The sequence below is a fragment of the Maylandia zebra genome, linkage group LG9 (assembly GCF_041146795.1).
Source record: "Maylandia zebra isolate NMK-2024a linkage group LG9, Mzebra_GT3a, whole genome shotgun sequence".
Classification (NCBI taxonomy): domain Eukaryota; kingdom Metazoa; phylum Chordata; class Actinopteri; order Cichliformes; family Cichlidae; genus Maylandia; species Maylandia zebra.
Window position 1 is genome coordinate 5302514 of NC_135175.1, and position 20916 is coordinate 5323429.

Here is a 20916-nt window from a genome sequence, read left to right on the forward strand (position 1 = left end):
AATGCAGAAGCAGTGAGTGAAAAATTATTTACACCCTATGATTCAGTATCTTGTATAACCACCTTTAGTGGGCTGTAACTTAAATAAAGTAACACTTTGGGAAACCTTCTGGTACACAGAAGAGTTCGTGGTGGACATGGTGGTGTTGTTAAAATGACGCAGCAAGACCACGGGAGAGCCGTACGTAAGCGAAGGATCAGAAACCTAAAACTACTTAAGCATTGTTTAAAATCAATAGTGGGCCAACATTTCTCCACAACGATACAACAGACTGGTACATTCATACATAAAGCGCTTATTTAATTTTCAGATGTGCTAAGGGCCAAATAATCATGTCCTGATATGTAAAACCAGAGTTTACTTTATCTCAAAGCAAAGGATTTCCACTTGTCCAGTTGTATAAGTGAATACCAGTAGTTTCAGCTATCATTTTATTTTGTTGCCAATACATTACAGAAAGAAATTCAGAAGCTTGGACGTGCAGTATGGTTTGAGCTCTCATTCATCTCTCTTTCCAGATGAGACGTTATCGGAGAACTTTCTGGACTACAAGAACCGAGGCATCAATGGATCTCACAAAGGACAAATAGTCTGGAAAATTGATTCTAGCTCCCACTTCAGTGAACGTGAGTAATAAAAAATGTTTTTTTTGTTAATATAGGGAACACTTTGTCTCTAAGAAAATGTGAATGTCTTTCACCAAACAGCTCACAATATAAAGTAAAACAAACGATTCCACGTCACTCACGTTATATTGGATTTTTGGGGGGAATTGTGGACATACGCAGTCAGTCGTGTCAAAAAGGTAAAACTTTAGTGTTAAACTACAGTCAAGATGATATTAGCAGCTGGTGACTTGTGACCCAAATGAAAACAAATATCTCAAACAAGCACGACTCTACCACCTGCTCCATATGACAGGCAAAACATAGATGTGGCTTCCGGTCGAGTGAACGCTGCCGCGCTTGGCTGCCGCTGCTCACCGGTTATTATTATTACTATTACTATTTTTATTATAATTTTTTTTCAGTTGCTGACGACAATGTGAACCAAGTATCTAAGGCGCAACCCTGTTTTGACTTGTTTTCGCAACATTTGCGGGCTCCTATTGCTTGCGCTGCAGCTGTCAGCTGGTTGTTCGGTCCTTCCGTTTGTGTTCAGTGCTCGGCCCTGATTAAGATGCGGCTCCACAGGGTGTTGGTGTGGCTCGTGCTCACCTGGGTTTTTTTATCCATCATTCATCACCCGGCGACAGCTCTTCTCCAGTACTCTGCTACGGTTCTTTTGCGGCTCCATTTTTGCCTGGCTGTCTCTCCACCTGTGGCTCTATACTTCTACCCGGACATCGCCTTCCAGCCCCGCCACAGGTATATCCACCGAGGGCTTCGGCGGAAGTTCAATATCAGTGACACTAACTCAATATTGTCCATCTGGTGAAAAACTCGTTGTCCTCCCCGCAAGACTGACCGGGCTGTCGACCACAATGTGCTGGCCCACCTGGCTAGATCGACTAAGCCTCCTGTCCAGCATGGTAACTCCAGCATCAAGTTTGGTCTATTAAACCTCCGCTCTCTCACTGGTAAGGGACATCTCGTCCATGATCTCCTCTGTGATTGTAAGTTGGACTTTCTTTGCTTGACTGAAACATGGCAACAGCCCAATGACTTTGTTTCTCTCAATGACTCCACTCCATCTGAGTTTGTTTACACCTGTCAACCTCGCATCTCGGGGAGGGGCGGAGGTCTCGCGATAATTCACCGGAGGCACTGGAAAGTGCTCCCTGTCTCTGCCCCTCCCTCCCATCCATTTGAATACATTGCACTGCAGCTCCCTGGATCTACCCCCACCATCATATGTACTGTTTATCGGCCACCTAAGCCAAACAAGGAGTTTTTAAATGAATTTTCTGCTCTTCTCACTCATTTCACTGTACTTTCTCCAAATCTGATCATTGCTGGTGACTTCAATATTCATATGGACAATGATAAAATCCCTCTTTCTTTCCAGAGATTTTACCTCCTTCCTGGAAAGTTTTGGGCTTCTACAGTACATAAAATTTCCTACCCATTCTAATGGTCATATCCTGGATTTGGTCTGTTGTTCTGGCATTACCCCCACCCATGGTAAAGCCACATTGTTTCCCCAGTCTGATCATATGTTTATTTCTTTTGATGCAAACATAAGCGCTTCCAAAACCTGTATCTCTCGTAATATCACTTTTAGGAAGATTAGTAACATTAACCCAGCTGTTTTTTCATCTGCCGTCCATGACCTTCCATCTATCCACTGCTCCTCAACCCCTCATGAACTCGTTTGCCATTATAATGTCAACCTTCATAACCTTCTTAACATATTTGCTCCCCTTAAACATCGAACTGTCTCATTGCGTCACCTTAAAGCTAAAGAACGCCAACTCGAACGTCTATTCAAGAAAACCGGACTTACTGTACATAAAGAAATGCACAATGATCATGTTCTGTTCTATAAGGACTGCATTGCCTCAGCCAAATCTGCTTACTACTCTGGTTTAATTAGTTCTAATGAAGGTAACTCCAGGTCCCTCTATTCATTGTTCAGTAAAATTACAAAACCTCCAGACACATTCCCCTCCCACATGTATTCTGTTGATTTTTGCAACTCTCTTATCTCTTTTTTCACTTGTAAAATCTCAGACATTCACTGTCAACTTAACTCTTTAGGAGCTCCTGACTCTGAAGTGGACTTCCTGGTTCCCCCACTGTCTTCCTGTCAGTTATTTTCAAGCTTTACTGTTCCCTCCATAACTGATGTGTCTAATCTCATTAAAAAATCTAAGTCATCCACCTGTCAACTTGACCCTCTCCCTACTGTGTTAGTTAAAGCCTGTCTTTCCTCTTTAGCACCTCTCATAACCAATATTATTCATTCCTCCCTGAACACTGGGATTGTTCCTGAAGCACTGAAAAAGGCTTCTGTTATTCCAACTCTCATAAAGCCTGGTGCAGACCCCAATAACTTTGATAATCTTTGCCCTATATCAAATCTCCCCTTTATTTCAAAAATTCTTGAAAAAGTTGTCGCCACCCAGCTTCATTCACATCTCAATGACCATAATCTCTATGAACCATTTCAATCTGGTTTCCGCCCCAATCATAGCACAGAAACTGCTCTGTCAAGGATTACCAATGACCTTCTGATGGCAGCTGATTCTGGCCTCCTATCCATCCTCATCCTTCTTGATCTTAGTGCGGCGTTTGATACCATTTCTCACAATATTCTCCTGAACCGGTGAGCTTCCATTGGTATTAGTCACACCCCGCTTACCTGGTTTACCTCCTATCTCTCAGACCGCACTCAGTTTATCCAATTTAAATCCCATTCTTCAACTCTCTATCCTGTTTCTGCTGGTGTGCCCCAGGGTTCAGTATTAGGGCCTCTTTTATTTATTATTTATATGCTCCCTCTTGGTATATATATATTCCGAAAATACAATATAAATTTTCACTGTTATGCCGATGACACCCAGCTCTACCTTTCTAAACCCAATTCATCCCTCCCACCTACCTCCCTCTCAAACTGTCTTATTGAGATTAGATCCTGGTTCTCCTCCAATTTTCTCAAACTTAACAGTAATAAAACTGAAGTTTTACTTGTTGGTACACCATCTATCTTAACCAAATCCCACAGCTTTTCCATTAACATTGAAAGTTCTCCCACCCTTCCCTCCCCTCAGGTTAAGAGTTTGGGTGTCATAGTTGATAATACTCTTTCATTCCAGTCTCACATTAATTACATAACCCGGTCTGCTTACTTCCATTTACATAATATTAACCGACTCCGTCCCTTCCTTCCTCCCCATGCTGCTGCCATCCTTGTCCATAGTCTTATTACGTCCCGTATTGATTACTGTAATTCCCTCCTATTTGGTCTCCCTGAAAGGTCCCTTCATAAACTCCAACTTCTTCAAAATTCTGCAGCTCGGGTCATAACTTGCACTCCGTTAAGTGCTCATATTACCCCAGTTCTTCAGCAGCTTCACTGGTTTCCCGTAGAAGCCAGGATAAATTTTTAAATCTTACTTCTTACATACAAGTGTGTCCATAAATCTGCTCCTTCATATTTGTGTGGGCTGCTCCATATCACCACTGTTTCCCACCCTCTCAGATCATCATCTGCTATTCATCTTACTGTTCCGTCCTCACACCTTATCACTATGGGGAACAGAGCTTTCAGTCGCTCTGCTCCTCGGCTCTGGAACTCTCTTCCTCCTGCACTAAGAAATATTGACTCCCTCTCCGTATTTAAGACACAGCTCAAAACACATCTGTTTAAACTGGCTTATTTGCTTTAATGCTGAATTTATCTGTTGTCAAGCTCTGTTTTGTAATTTTAACTTATTTTATGTATTTTATGACTACTGTTCCTTTTATTGATTTTGTTTTTGTAAGGTGACCTTGGGTTTCTGAAAGGCGCCCTCAAATAAAATGCATTATTATTATTATTAGAGGAAACAGTGGATGGAAAGTAGTGATGTGTTTACAAGGTGGTAAAGGAGGCCTTTAAGCAATTTGGATCAGCTGAAGGACCTTTCAAGGGGTTGTTAGGATAACCTGATGATAATGAGTTGGAGTAGTCAAGCCTAGAAGTAATAAGTGCATGAACTAGTTTTTCTCCATCATTCTGAGACAGAATGTTTCTAATTTTAGAGCTATTGTGCCAATGCAAGAAAGCAGTCCCATATATTTGTTTAATATGTGCACTGAAGGACATAGCCTGGTCAAAAATGGCTCCAAGATTTCTCACTGTGTTACTGGAGGCCAAGGTAATGCCACCCAGAGTAAGCATCTGGTTCGATACCATATTTCTGAGAATTTAAGGGCCAAGTAGAATAACCTGAGTTTTATCTGAATTTAGAAGGAGAAAATGGGAGGTCAGGCCTTTACGTCTTAAAGACATTTCTGCAGTTTAACTAATTGGTGTGTCTCCTATTTGTGCATTAATGTGAACACTGAAGAACATGTCCTAGTCAACAATGATTTCAGGAGCCCTCACAGTGTCACTGAAGTCATCGGGCCTTTAACCTTTTAAGACATTTCTGCTGTTAAACTGCAGGAATGTTTTAATATGTGTCGTGTTGAGGGAGAGCACACATTTTCATTGCTATGCAAATAATACGTAACTCTAAGGGAAGCCTGAAAAACAGTGTGTAATCTAAATAGAAGTGGTCCTAGCATGGAAGCTTGTGGAGCTCCATAATTAACCTTAGTGAGTTAGGAAGACCATTTACATGGACAAATTAGAGTCTAGATATATATAATTCAAACCACGCAGAGTGGCACCATTATTACCAACAGATTGCTTTGATTTGGCAATAGTAAAATCATTTAGTTTGTTGGTTTGTTTGCTAATTTATTTCACTCATCTAAGGATACAGAAGTTCATTTAGCCTGTTGATGATATTTAGTAATATCATGTTTGTTTGCTGTACTGAAATCCAAATCCAGGGTCTTTAAAATCTTTTGTTTCCTACCCCTGGCAGGCTTGTTCTTTACCGTGTGGCTTTCTTTGAATTCCTTTTTTACTTCACACTCCAGTCCTTGACACTTGGAAATCTGTGACAACTTTGTATATTCATCCCCTGCTTTCTGAGGATGAAAAATTATTTTGTTTCTGACATGGTGCGTTCTCAAGTGACAGCTATACTGTGTGTGAATTGGAAGTTAACTGCCAGTTTTAACTTGACTTTACAAGCTTGAGCTATGGCTCAACCAGAGCCGCTACCAGCCTCGAACCGCGTCAGTATGTTTGCCTGCAAGCTGCAGTCACCAATAAAATGTTGTGTGTGTGTTTTCTTTCTGCATTCATAAATATCATTATCACAAATGTCTTTGAAATATCGTGATATAATTTTGAGCCTGTTTGCACATCCATAGTTTCAGCATAAATGCTGAGTAATGTGGTGATAATACCTCACAGCACAGTATACCTGAAAATCAGTGGCAGTATCACTGTACTGTAGTTTATGTCAGTTTGGACCAATACTGTTTTAAATGGCTTTATATTCTTATCTCCATATATCATTTTCTATTAGATTGAATTTGTGCCTGAGCTGTTTTTGGAAATAATAAGAACAGTTAATAATATATTTATATGATGTAGGTGCTGAAGAGCTTTTTATTTTTTATTTTTTGAGAAGTCGAAGCTTAAATATAACATCTGGTATCTAGCTGAGGAGAATAACTGGTCCCTAATTTTATAGCTCAGAGAAACCCAATGTTGCTACCACTCCACCTTATGATAATGAAATGTAGTTAATTACAAAGGAAACACAAACAAAATAGGAGCACTGGTTATTGTTGTCACGATACTCGAGTTTTAAAGTAAATACAGATACAAAGGAAGACACTAAATACTCGATACCATTTTCAGTACCATGGGGAAGATTTTGACCCCATTCTGCAACAGCACAAGTAACAAGTCATATCTTGATATGTTAACTAACTAATAAATACAAAATAAGTATTTAACATTAAATTATTATCATTATTCATTTTAGAAAATGGTTTAGGTCATTTGATTACAGATTGTGAAGTTAAAATATATTCAAGAAACTACTAATAAGCCTAGTTATTGTGCTGCTCTACCCTAACACATCTAAATAATCTAATGTAGAAGAAGAGCATTATGGGACAGTGCGGTATTAGTTATGCTAACAAAAAGATGCACTCACCGGTCGCTGCCTGCATTTTAAAGCTGACCTCACTGTTGGCTCTAACAGAAAAGTTAACGTTTATGATCGTAGCAGGAATGACCCGCGCTCGGCAGTGTGAGGCGAGTCTTTATTTACAGTGTGCTTTTCAGTACTGTTGTGCTTTCACCGGCAGCTTTTCAGCTCCTCAGTGCTTGGTAGCTCCTTCCTCTCACTACTACCACCTCGCTTCTTCTCTGGCCCCGGCACATTAGTGATGCTTTCCAATCGTGATGACCAGCCTCCCCTGAAACCACACCCTAAACCCTCTCCTCCACCCCCTCCCCTGCAGCTGAGCCACCAACCACTTCCCACCACAATCATCCTGTGCACATCTAACTGTAGCCTCTCATCCATCTCTCATCCATCATTCACCCTGCTCCGTCCGTCTCCAAATGCTTACATCCTCAGCTCTGCTCGCCAGTACTGAATTTTGCCTGTCCCACTCTGGATTTAACTCTTTACTTGCTCAGTTTAGTTCTCCACACTCAGTTCACCTGCTGTGCTGTACAGTCTGCAACCAGCCTGGTTCTCCATGGGTCCATAATCCACTCCATCCAAAACCCATTCATCCAGGGATAATGATTCATCTAACCACAGTCTGCTAGCCTCTACCTTAATGAAAACAGATGGCTAATATCGGGTAGTTCCTAATAGTTGAATGGCTAATGTTAATGCGTTTGCTGGCCAGGTTAACATTTATAATAACTGTTTAATACGTCATTGTTTTTGAAAGGAGAGATTTACCGACCTCTGAAATACCTCCTAAAGTGTAGCTCAGTGTAGCACATTAACGTTGCCGTTTTCAACTGTCAGATGGAGAAGACAAAGATAGTGCAGTTGGTATTGAAATGGTATTGATACTATTGTAAATGAGTTTCTATATATAATTCAGAATAGATTTTTAGTATTGAATAATATCATGTTGTTCTTGTTTATTTGTTTTTTTCGTTTGACAATCTTAGCACCGGCTAAAACAAACAAACGAGGAAGAAGGCCATGAACCAACCTGGCCCATTCGATTGGACTGCATTGTGATTGTGTTTTTAAAATAATGTGGAGATATCGGATTGAGGTCTTTTGAAATATAAAGTCTAAATGAACAAAGGACAGAGTGCACTGAGCCTGTGAGGCACTTAGTACTGTAATGGTATTACAGAGACACCAGCCACAAGTCCCATCATCAGAGTGAGGGAGAGATGGAGACAGAGCGAGCATGACAGCGAGAGAGCAAACGCAGGCAGACATTCATAAATGGCGTACAGTGACTCTGTTTAGGAATGTGGGAATTGTGCGTAGGAGTAAGAGAGATACAAATAACACAGAATACCCATATCACCATGAAGTCATGTAGGTGTTTCCACTCCCACTAACCTCTATTACACAGGAAGTAGAAGTCAATTTTTCCTGTGACTTCACCTTCATATGACTGAAGATGCTACGTTAATCTCTGAGACATCTGTTCAACTTACTCTGAAATGTATTCTCGTCAGCATGGAGAAGCCTCCAAAACAGCTAATTGAATACAAACTACATAGTTTACATGTAGATAGATAGATAGATAGATAGATAGATAGATAGATAGATAGATAGATAGATAGATAGATAGATAGATAGATAGATAGATAGATAGATAGATAGATAGATAGATAGATAGATAGATAGATAGATAGATAGATAGATAGAGTGCGACTGGTACTAACACATTTCTTTGTATGCCAGGGTTTTAACTCCTACAGCATTAGCCAAGCTTTTGCCCCTTAAGCTACAGCCAACATGTTAGCTGATATAACCAGTAGTTTATCTTCCTGTTAGCCATTTTTCATATAAATATATATGAAAAATGGCTAACATATAAAAACATATAAAAACTGCTTAGTTTAGACATAAAAACCCAAGGCAAAACAAACGAATGTTTTGATTTAATATTAGGGCTGTACTCAGACATTTAATTACTGTGGTGTTCAGTGTTGCCAGCTTTTAGAGTTTAGCCTTTTCATATCAGTGTAGTGGATGGCGATGGAGAAAGTCTGTAGAGAGTATCTTTACACTTTGCAACAAAGTGCTGCTTTCCTAACATAGGAAAAGCCCCCCGCTCTCTCTGTTGTGTTCATGTGCAGCAAGGCTTATCAGAGTGACAGAGAGCAGCTGTGCACAGTTTGACTGAACAGTAAGAGACCTTTTGTTGCTTTTAACTTTTTCCCAGAGTTATCATTTTACACATAAATATAAACAGAATCACAGCACAGCTATAACTGCTGTGTACAGTTATTTTGTTTTTGCTAATAACGCCAGCTTTTCAAGTAAGAAAGTACAGTTAGGAAGTCAGAGTATCTGCCCTGCTTGCTGTTGATCAGAGACCCATGTATATTAAATGCTTCTTTTTCTCCTTTGAGCGCTCTGCAGAGCGTCTGCTAAATGCAAACAGCTTTGAGTTGCTGCTTACTCTTTTAGGTATTTTCTAATCTGGCATTCTTGCTCTTGAGTGTAACCTTGTTCTAAACGCTCGACTAACCCTTATCGAGGTAAAAGACAAGGCTCACTCTTTCGAGGATGCCAGTGTTCACAGAAGACAGACGGTTTGCAAGAGGAGCGAAAGAGGCCATCTTTTACTCTTGCTGTGAATGTGGGTCAGTGACCACCTCCTAAGGGACAACCCACACTACGGTTTACATACCTGGGACTCTTTTGGTTTTAGACCTGAAGAAGCTGCTTGGATGAAAGTTGAAATGTCTTTAGAAAACACACAGAAGTGCATTCACCTTCTTTTCAAGCGCTTAAGACTACCATGACTTGGATTACTGAGAACCTACACAAAACGACCTCTTTGAGAGTGTTTTTCACTTGGATGGATGTTGTGAAGTGTTTTTCTTAAGCAAGGATGCAATCATCAATTTGTCTTCGGTTTTTCATTGTTTTCTGTATGTACGCAGTTATTTGTTATGGTAAAAGGACTGATATGTTCCTACTCTGAGCACTCAGAGTACTTTTTACTATAAGCCTCATTCACCCAGTCACACAGTGTGTTCAGTATGTTGCCCGAGGATAATTTGACCTGCATACTAGAGGAGGTGGGGGGGGGGCACCGACCTTCGATTGGTAGACGACGTGTTCCGCCTCTTAAGTAGAGTTGGATGTCTCGAGACTACTTTTACATGGTCTTGGTCTTCTCTTGGTCTCGACGGACTTTGGTCTTGGTCTTGTCTTGGTCTCGCTGTTTCGGTCTTGCTGTCTCAGATCGACATAGTGGTCGGGAGATTTGGAGTCAACAGTATCCATGACACACAATGTAACGTTTGATAACGTGTCATGCACAAGAGCATCAGCTCTAAGAGCCGTGCTTAGAGAGTGCTTTGTAGTGAATCAGAAGAGTCGACTCCCATTGAGCGAGAGCCGCTCCTCACTTAATTTCCTTTTGCTGCTCAGCTCTCACACAGTGGCTCAGCTATGCTCCAATTCTCCATATTGTGTCCAATCACATGCGAGGATATAGGATAATATCATTATGTGAAAAACAGAGAGGGTGAGAGTCAAGTGGAGCGTGCGTCTGTCCTCTCAGTGAGTGAGTGAGACAGTAGACAGCGGTGAGGAGGGCTGTGCGAGTGCATCGCAAAAACACATAAATATGCCTGACACCCGTAAACGAAGCAGCATCTGGCTGCAGTTTAAAGACTTTTTTGTCTTTGTCTTGGTCTTTGTCTTGGTCTTTGTCTTGGTCTTTGTCTTGGTCTCGTCTCGACTTTGTCTTGGTCTTAACTCGGTCTTTCTTGGTCTTGGTTTTGTCCTGGTCTCGATACCCTCTGGTCTTGGTATTGTCTTGGTCTTGGCGGTCTTGACTACTAGTCTACTCTTACGCCACAGATATTTGTCTTGAGGCCACTGTTGTTGGGATTTTGATGTGATACAAGTAAAAGTGATTTGAATTGAATAGCATTTTTACCAGAGGGGTGTAATTAGGGTTAACAAGCTGTGACAGTCTGGGAGAAATATTGATACCTAAAGGTCTGTGAAGGTTCTCAGTCATCCAGGTCATCGTAGTCTAAGGAGCTTGGAAAGAAAAGCGTCTGGACTTCTTTGAGTTGCTTGAAGACGTTTCACCTCTCATCCGAGAAGCTTCTTCAGTTCTAAGGGGCAAATGGTGGAGAGTCCCAGATTTGGTTTCCCCCCAAAGAGGGACAAAGGACCCCCTGATGATCCTCTACCTAATCACATGAGCCAAGGTGTGAAAGCGGGTGTGGGTCCCAATCAGCCAGGGTTTCGGGTGAGCTCATTGTGAAACCTGGCCCCACCCTATCATGTGATTTCCTGAGGTCAGATGGCCCAGGATGTGAGTGGGCGTTAAGGTGTCTGGGAAGGGATCTCAAAACTGGATTATAGATGGCAGAGAGTTGGTGTCGTCAACCACCGCCTCTGTTCAAAGATGGTCGCTCACAGTGGACATAGATGCTTCTTTCACTCCTCTTTCAAACCATCTGTCCTCTCTGTCCAAAATGTGAACATTGGCATCCTCGAAAGAGTGTCCTTTATCCTTAAGATGAAGATGGATGCTGAGTCTTGTCCTGTGGAGGTGGCTCTTCTATGTTGTGCCATGCGCTTGTGAAGTGGCTGTTTGGTCTCTCAGCATACACCACAGTTAAGTTAAGTTTAGGAGTTTTGTCTTTCGGGTGAACCAGTTTCTGTCTGAGTGTGTTGCTGGATGATACCTAAATATTTAATTTTGACAGTGTGAAGTGGGATGAAATAATGATCTCAGACATCTTCAGAATGAATAACATTATTCTAATTGTTCCAGTGTGTTCATTAGTTCATTCATTACCTGAATGTTTTTTTCAACATTTCAGCTTTCATAGAACTACCATGCTTTAACTAGCCATTAACATAGGTACTACAGTATAGAAAGATGGGCTGAAAGTAAGACATTGCAGTCATTTGTAAGTTTTTCCCAGTTTCAGAATTGTCAGAATGCATGTTTCAGGTGACAAGAACCCAAGTTACTTGGGGTTCAATCAAAGATGGATTTCTGATTGGCCTAACATCAATAGAAGTCATCAGTAAAACTGTCTCTAATGTCAGGAGTGTCATGGCGAGGAACGCTGGTGTATTTATGAAACGGACCCAAAAGCAGACACAGGAGAAATGAACTAAGGTTTAATAAAAAGTGAGCCTTTATTGTGGCTGATAACATAAAGAGGCAACAAGGCCAAACAAGGGAAAACCTAAACTGAAACCTCCACTGGAATAAACTAAGATTAACAATGAAAACTGTGACAACAAAATGAGCAAGAACCTAGATGTGAAACATGAACATGGAACGGTTTGGGATAAGGGGGGTTGTACTGCACTGGGTGAAAAATGATTTAAGTGACAGGAAGCAATTTGTGAAGCTGGGTGTCCATTCCTCATCATGCTTAGACATTGCTTGTGGTGTTCCACAAGGCTCTGTACTGGGTCCAAAATGATTTATTATTTATATAAATGATATTTGTAAGGCATCTGATATATTAAAATTAGTATTATGTGCAGATGAAATAAAAAAATTTTGTTCTGGGGGGAATCTAAAGGAGCTGCTGGATACAATTACTTCAGAAATGAAAAAATGGTTTAACAGGAACAAACTATCGCTAAATCTAAGTAAAACTAAAATAATCTTTTTTGGGAATTCCCTTAGAAGTGCACAGGTGCAGATTCATATAGATCATGTGGAAATTGAAAGAGTACTTGAACATACGTTTCTTGGTGTGATTATAGATGATAAATTAAACTCGAAGTCTCATATAAATCGTATACATAACAAAATTTCAAGAAGTGTTTCAATCTTGAGTAAAGTAACACACATTCTGGACCACAAATCACTCCACAGTCTCTATTGTTCGCTGATTGCACCGTATTTGCATTAGTGTGCAGAGGTTTGGGGCAATACTTACAAATGTTTGCTAACATCAATGTTTATATTACAAAAAAGGGCCATAAGGATAATCCATAAAACTGGTTACAGAGATCATACAAATCCACTACAATTTGAGGGAGGAATTAAATTTAAAACATCCTCGTATCCGTACAACATTAAAAAGTTTTTGCATCTCTGTGTGTGGAGTGAAGCTGACTAAGTAAAGATATGAAGCAATGTCCAAGCATGGCGCAGTTTAAAAAGCCGTTTAAGGATTTGGGTTTTGCAGGGCACAGAAACGAGGTAGAGATTTGATAGGGTGTCCTTGTCCAATACTTTCATGTGTGTGCAGGTGCACGGGCATGTTGGTATGGGTATATATATCTGTAGGTTGTGTATCCTTTGAGGTGTTACTGGGGTTATTGAAAATATGTATATATGTGTATTTGTATATATGTATGTATGGATAGATAGAAAGATATATGTATAAAATAAATAAATAAAAATACACGTAACATATAACGTAATTGCAAGGAGGTATTTCTGTAGTCTATTGATTACTAGATAGTGGAAAAGGGGTGGGATTAAATAAGCTTATGCTTCTTCCTGCTCCTTTTTGAACATGAAACTTATATATAGCTCATCGTGGACTACAGGAGGAATGCTGACCCACATCCACCCATCCACATTAAGGGGACGGCTGTGGAGCGTGTGAGCAGCTTCAAGTTCCTGGGAGTCCACATCTCCGAGGATCTCACCTGGACGACCAAATGCTCCAAGCTGGTCAAGAAGGCTCACCAGCGCCTCTTCTTCTTGAGGACTCTGAGGAAGAACCACCTGTCCTCAGACATCCTGGTGAACTTCTATCGCTGCACCATCGAGAGCATCCTGACCAACTGTATAACAGTCTGGTACGGGAACTGCTCTGCCTCGGACCGGAAGGCGTTGCAGAGGGTCGTGAAAACTGCCCAGCGCATCGCCGGAGCACCACTTCCTGCCATAAAAGACATCTACAGGAAGCGGTGTCTGAAAAGGGCTGGGAAAATCATCAAAGACCCCAGTCACCCATCACATGGACTCTTCACCCTCCTGCCCTCTGGGAGGCGTCACAGGAACCTCCGGACTAAGACCACCAGGTACCGGAACAGCTTCTTCCCCACAGCTGTCAGACTCCTGAACTCTGCCTCCTGACATCTGACCCACGTTAAACTCATGGACTGAACATACACACACACAATGGACAACTGTACCCTCAAACACACAATAATAACATTGACTGAACCACCACTCACAACCACTAGCACTTTATATAGCCTCTGTAGAAACTATCTACACCCTCACTTATCTTAACTGCACTACTGTATAGCTCTGTGTAAATAATCATTCTGTACATTCGATAATCTTTAATCCTACAACTGTTTACAACTTGCATAGTTCCCATTTCTGTATAGCTGTATATCCCAGATTCTGTAAAGTTATTTATTTCATATTCTGTATAGTTTTTCATATTTATATCCTGTTCATATCCTGTACATAGCTTGTACTCACTACAGCCTGTACATACTTATAGTTATAGAATATTCACAACATACTTCATACCGTGTACATTATAACATACCATAATAGACCCATTTCTGTAATATACTCACATATCTATATTATTGCTAATATATATTGTAATATATCTATATCACTAAAGCACTTCTGGATGGATGCAAATTGCATTTCGTTGCCCTGTACCTGTGCATGTGCAATGACAATAAAGTTGAATTCTATTCTATTCTATTCTATTTGTAGTTGTGTTTGCTCGTTTTCCTTTTGCTTTGCTTTGTTTGTTTGTCTCTTTTTAATTCTATGTTGTTGTACTTTTTCAACATGTTCAAAATAAAGATTCAATCAATCAATCAACATGAGCATGAGCAGTAGCAAAAAACCTGACGAGACTTGACATGACAACAACAGAGGACCCGGCAAAGAACAGAAGGAGGACTTAAATACACAGAAGGGTAATAAGGGAAGTGGACATGAGGGGGAAAGTAAAACTAAGCACCGTGAACATAGAAACAAGAGACGTTCAAAATGAAACAGGAAACATGGAAAAACATGAACTGGGACAAGCAAGCTTGACACAAGAGACCGAGGGAGCGAGAGAGGGACACAAGGGAACGCTACATTGACGGGGAAGCATAGAAAAAACATAAACCAGACTAAAACTCGACCAAGACAAACTAATAATAATACTAGAACTAAACATTATCTCATAAGACATCAACAATACAGAATAACACAAAAAGCTGGGACTCAGCCTCTGATAAGGAGTCGGGAGAAAAGGTTTTACGTCGTGTCCTAAAAGCAGCAGTACTCTCAGTCAATCTTCTCCAGTCAGAAGCTGAGACTTACAGTGTCCACTTATGCTGACCACTTTAACTGGTTTCGTAATATGAAGGTTGCAATGCATGCAGGGATTTGGTAATTACATAAAATGGTAAACTGTAAATGAGAATTTAAGGATTTTGTCACTCAGTAATTTTTATCATTTTACTGTATTTCTAAAAACACTGAGGTTTGAATTGTTGGTTGCACAAAATGAACACCAGTAAGTAATGGTTTCTTTGGAGTCTGCTTTTTTCACCATGTTCTGTATTTTTAGAAACAAGCAGTCATTAGAGAAATGGTGATGGTAGTCTGAATAATTCATGTGGAAAATGATCCCCTGTTTGCAGCTGGATACCAACTGGCTCAAAAGCAACAACATCAACAACAGTAAAGTCCTGCTTTTCTATTAATGTACGAGCCATAAGAACCTAATGATAGTATGTGTTACAGACAATTACAGAGCCACAGCATATGTTTACTTTAATTATTTTAAGTGCATTTTCCAGATTCTAGCCATTTGCGAATACTTTCTCTCCCACACGTCACTCAGAAGCCAAACGACTGGAATAGTTAACATGAACTAAGCTTGCATGCGGTCTTGCTGCTCCCTTTTCCTTGTCAGAGCATCGCGTATGTTTGAGACAGAGCAGAAAAACATGGAGCTTTAGTATGACCTTAATCTGCTTGTGTGTGTCCCCCAAACGCACACACATACAACCCAAGCCCTGTCCTTCTCTTGTTTCTCAGTAGCCAGCAAGTGATTTGTCACTGCTGTCACTGAATAGTTAACAAATAAACTAATTTAAACAGATAAATGTTTAGTTTTATACACGTACATCCAAACCAAATCTCTTTTTTCATAATCAGAGGCTGCCTCTGGGTTCACTTCGGCACAGATCCAAGCAGGGACCAGGCTGACCAGCAGAGTTTACTTTACCACTTTGCACAGGCCTACACTACAGAAATCTAAAGTCTGTGTTCTTCTGGAGCTTACCTGGCAAGGCAAAGCACACGAATTCTCAAACCCCAGTTCAGGAAAACTTCACTCAGAGATTCTGCGTGTGTCAGCTGGGTCCAGCTCACTACTTAAAGCAGGGGTGTCCAACTCCAGGCCTCGAGACCGGTGTCCTGTAGGTTTTAGAGGCCTGGAGTTGGACACCCCTACTTTAAAGGGAAAATTGATTAGACTGGGAGCACATGTGCTCCCCATCTCTTCTCCTGAAGCTGAGCCAAAATCTACAACCCTCTGCTGCAAGATGTTATAGTTATCTCCAATAAATGACCATGTACAACTGGAAATTGAATGTAATTGTGTGATTCATTTAAAAACACCTGTTAGATCGTCTCTCTGATCGGAATTAAAGATGTTTTTAAATCCTTCTGCAGCAACCATCACTACCAGATTCTATTCATATATCTTGTATTGTATTTTATGCATTGTGTTTTTTCCCCATCATCATTAATCCCATTTTTTTCTCCACAGCTGAGACCCAGGTCTGCTTCAGGTACTACCATGGTGTCACTGGGGCACTGAGGGCAACCACACCCAGTGTAATCATCAAGAAGGGCTCAGCGCCTGTGAGTCTCTCATCACTTTATCTCCTTATTGTGACCCATGCAGCTTTGTGGAGATTCTCACTCAGTGTCTCGTGGCTCGCTGGGAATGACAGTTCGGTTTATTCATTAGCGCTTACTTCCATCGGTTAGGTCAGTCATTCAAGTTTTAAGAGAAGAGACAAGCTGCTCTTAAAATAAGTTAGCTGCAGTTGCACCTATGCTGAAGGAACTTGATCCGCTGAGTACACTTGCATCTGACATGTCTTAAACAGACTGCTTTTACAGTTAAACCCCAAACAGAGGTTAAACAGCACAGAGTTGATTTGTCCCTTTAACACTTAGCAAATACGGAGAGATGCTTATTGGTATAGACCTTATCGCAGTACCCAGACTTTAGTGTCATGGGAAGGTCATGGTGATAGAAGGGTGTTATAGACAAGCAACACAGTAATTATTAAAGACAGATTTTAGCCTTGCAGTGTCCACCAGTTGAGCTTTTTAGGGTTAAAGGCAAGGGCTAGGGTTAAACTCAAATTACTCCTTTACATGAAGTTTTCACCTATCCAACTGGAAATTGTTTGACAGAAGAACAGTGAGGCCAAAATGCACGTAGGAGACTTAATTTGAAAGCTGTCGTTGTCTAGTTCCTGAAGCTTATTTACCATGAAGCTAATGCTAACCAAGCCTCTTAAATGGGAGAGGGGAGACAGTGTCACTGTCGAGGGCTGGAAGCAAGCCGACACAGCTCATACTTTACAACTTGAAGGTTATAACATTCTCATATTACTGCCAAAAGTATTTTCCCATTATGAACAAAATGTTTGAAATGATAGTTGAAAGAGAGTCCTTCAAACTATTTGAGTTTGTAACCTTTATTGAGCTTCATTTATTTGTTGATTGCTGTCCATACATCCACTTTAGGATGCTCCAAAAATACTGTAGGCAAGAAGAAATACTTGCAGACCAAATGACTCAACCTGTGGTTAAAATGCATCTCTTAATGTTGCTAACTCTTACAAACTGCCTTTTTAGCAGAGGAACCTCACCTCGTATTTGATATTTGCTGTAAGAAAGGCACATCTGTTCAAGCTTCTTCAGATCTGTGCACTAAGTGACTTTTCAAGGTGTAAATCTCATGCTGTCAAATAGTGCGTGAACACTGTATAAGCAGTAATTATGTAGAAATGCAGTGTTTTTAACAATCCTATTATTCATCAGTGTATCACACAGCATTGTCCTAAGGCCTGTATCAGTCAGTTGCTGTCATCAAGAGGGTGCCCGACAGGGTGATTGGATTTCCATGTTTCCCTTCCCATTCTGCTGCTGTGGGACCCTGGAAATGCTGATGGCCCTAGAACCTGATCTGTACTTGCTTCCTGAGGACAAAGGAATAAAAATAACCACCACAGAAAAAAGACAGGAAGGGAGGGAACAAGTAGAGAGAGCAGAAATCCTGTCCAGTTCAGGTAAGTCATTCAGGTATTTGGAGACAAGTGCTAATGCGGCTGGAGCCTCCCACATCACAAGAAGAAGAAGGAAAATAGCATTACAGAGTGAATCGTCTGAGCTTGTTTACTGTCGCCAGTCAGAAACTGTCAGATGCAGCAGAGAGAGAAGACATTGTGTTTGTTTGTGTACGTGTGTGATGGATGGCATGTGTCTCCAGCTGGGGCTACTGTCTCCCAGTCACCCTAACAGGAGCGGTAGGAGGACAAGGCTAGGCTGGATAACATGGGTAACTGTACATATCTATTCCAACCTGTTCATGTGTTTCCTTTCTGTTCATCTCTTTGGTTTACTTGCATCAGCTTAATAGACGTGTCAAATTGATTGTGATGCAGTAAACATAGAGTCAGCTTATCATTGTCATATGTAGATCATTGTCTGATCTATTATGCACAAAACCTAGCCAGTGGTTAAAAAAATGTATTACAAAAAGTAGGACATTTGCTTTTGGTCATTTTTTTCTTTGTTGTAACAATGGCAATAAATCTTATACCTAAATGGTAAATAGTGCTTTTCTACTTTTTCTGAGCGCTCCAAGCATTCATGGGTTGAGCAGCGCAATTGAGTATGTGGGTTATACCCATGAAAAATCTCCCAAATCTTGTGTTCTGGTGCCAAACAGCTCATTCTGCTATTGACTCTTGCTTGGTGTTGTTCATTTGATTGGAAGATTGAGGTTCGAAGAGACAAGAAACACTGGTACTTTAAGAGCTTTTGTCATAAGAGAGAAATGCTGGTTGAAGAATGGGATAGCGGTGTGTAACCAAGCCAGAGCAAGACATGGCAGGCTGTTGGAGCCGTGCATGGTTCTTTCTCATGCTGCTGAGGACCTTATTCATTTAAAGCATTTTCCTTACAAGCCTGGCACTATTTAAGAGGAAATAAACAGGCTTTCCACTGGTATAAGATTTATTGTGAAGAAGCATTGTTACAACAAAGAAATTGACCAAACATAAATTTCATTAGAAGTTTATTTGATGATGCTGTAATGCTGTGCTTTAGCATCGCATAGTTTTATTTAGCCTTACCTGAGACAGGTCATCAGCAAAAGCTCTCCTTGGACCACTGTCTTAGACAAGAACTGGGATTCTCCAGGTATAGCCTTGTACCTACTGCCATAGCTTCGACATGGTAGCAGAACAGGAAAGGAGACAACATGTGTGTCTCTTTTCCATTCCTGAAAAGAACTTTTGATTCGTTGTCCTTGGAGTATTCTGTATGTCATCCCTTTGTAGGCCTGGCTGCTTTCTCATGGTTATAATGCTGATGTGTAGAGGGAACAGTTTTCCTGCGTGGTTAGTGGAGGACCCTGTCTTGCAAAAACTAGCAGAGTGGTCCCAGAGGTAACAATCAGTCAGCTCTTTCTGTTAAAGAATATCTTGCCTAGGACAGATAGTGGTGCTTTTTTGTTGATAGCCTTTCTTTGGCAGCTTAATGAGATTACTACCTTTCTATTCTTAAGCAGAGACCTACTCGATTATACTCGATTGATGAATAAACTACAAAACCAAATCACCAAAAAAAACACCAAACATGTCCAAATATGGTTACTTTTGTCTCAAAAAAGAAAGCAAAAGTGATAATGCTGAAGCTTCAGAAACCAGTGGGTGACTATATAGTGGTTATGTCTATCATCTGGAGTCCCAGAGCCATAGCAATAGCTTTGTAACTCTTTCCATACTGATGCCAGTGACTTTGTTTCTTAGATGTTCTTGAGTTTCTTTAGGTCGCGACATGAAGTGTTGCCTCCACCCCCCCCACCACCAGCAGAGTCCAGCTAAAAGATAAAACACATTTACTTCAACGCTTCTCCATTTATGAAATGCACTGTCAGAGCAACTTCCTGGGTCATTTTCACTGAAGTGCAAAAAGCACCAGTCCCATAAAATGCAGCCAACAGATCAGCATTAGATGATGGCGTTCCCCATCCACCCCCACCAGCCCTACTCTCAACGCTGAACTGACATAACCTACTTAACATTACCCTCCCACTCCCTGTCTCTCTGCTCATCCACGCTAACTGATTTAGCTCAGACTCAGACTTTCCGTCTTCAAAGGCAGTGGGTGTATTAAAATATCTTAATACCAGGGTGTATCTGACCTGCAATCAGATGGGGATGCACTTTGTAAATGTAAGCTCTCTTTCGGGGTTGCAATGGTTGGAGAGAGGGGTACTGTTATTTCCATAGAATCAGTCTCGTCTTACATCATTTAAGATTCTTGCAACACTTGAAGGAAGCTCATGAATTATACATACTTTTCCTTTCTTTTATACTTTTAGTGTCTTAGTGTTTGGTCTTTCTCTGAAGTGGGTGGTAAATGATATAAAGTGAGCGCACTTTAGAGCGCACAGATGGATGCATTTGTCATTTGGTTTATCGTGAGATTAGACCCACTGCAGAGACCCATGGTGGCACTTCTCTCCATAACTGTACTCAGCAAGGCAGATTAGCATCTCATTAAAATGAATTGGTCTAAACATCTGTCATTTCCTTCATCCCTTTATCTTGTTGTTTTCTCTGCTGGAATTGTTTCTGTTGTTTTGTTTCCAGTCAGTTGCATAAGCACTGAGAGTGATGCAGCATTTTGTGTGTCGTTGTGGAAAATTCTGACAGCCTGACAAAAAAAAAAGCTTTTATGCAACAGAAGTGTAACTGTACATACAAAACTCATAAATCTGTGTAAACCTATGTTTCAGTAGACCTTGTCTTTATTTAAGTGTCCAGTTTAAGCACAGTGCTGCCTCCTGACTAATGCTTTAAACGTGGCAGCACTACTAAATTCTTTTTCCTTTGAATCCATAAGATCAATAATTATTTTGTTTCCACAGACTAACTATTTGATCAGCTTTTGTTTACTGCAA

The 20916-nt window shown here is 40.7% G+C and overlaps 1 protein-coding gene across 4 annotated transcripts in view; it reads left to right on the forward strand.

Moving 5' to 3' along the window:
- hecw1a (HECT, C2 and WW domain containing E3 ubiquitin protein ligase 1a) overlaps nt 1–20916 on the forward strand; it is a 98338-nt gene that overhangs the window by 16227 nt on the left and 61195 nt on the right. For all 4 annotated transcript variants that reach the window (XM_012915548.4, XM_024803757.2, XM_024803755.2 and 1 more), the window contains 2 exons: nt 519–626; nt 16474–16568. In XM_012915548.4, coding sequence (XP_012771002.2) covers nt 519–626; nt 16474–16568 — 203 coding nt within the window. The remainder of the gene's footprint in view (nt 1–518; nt 627–16473; nt 16569–20916) is intronic.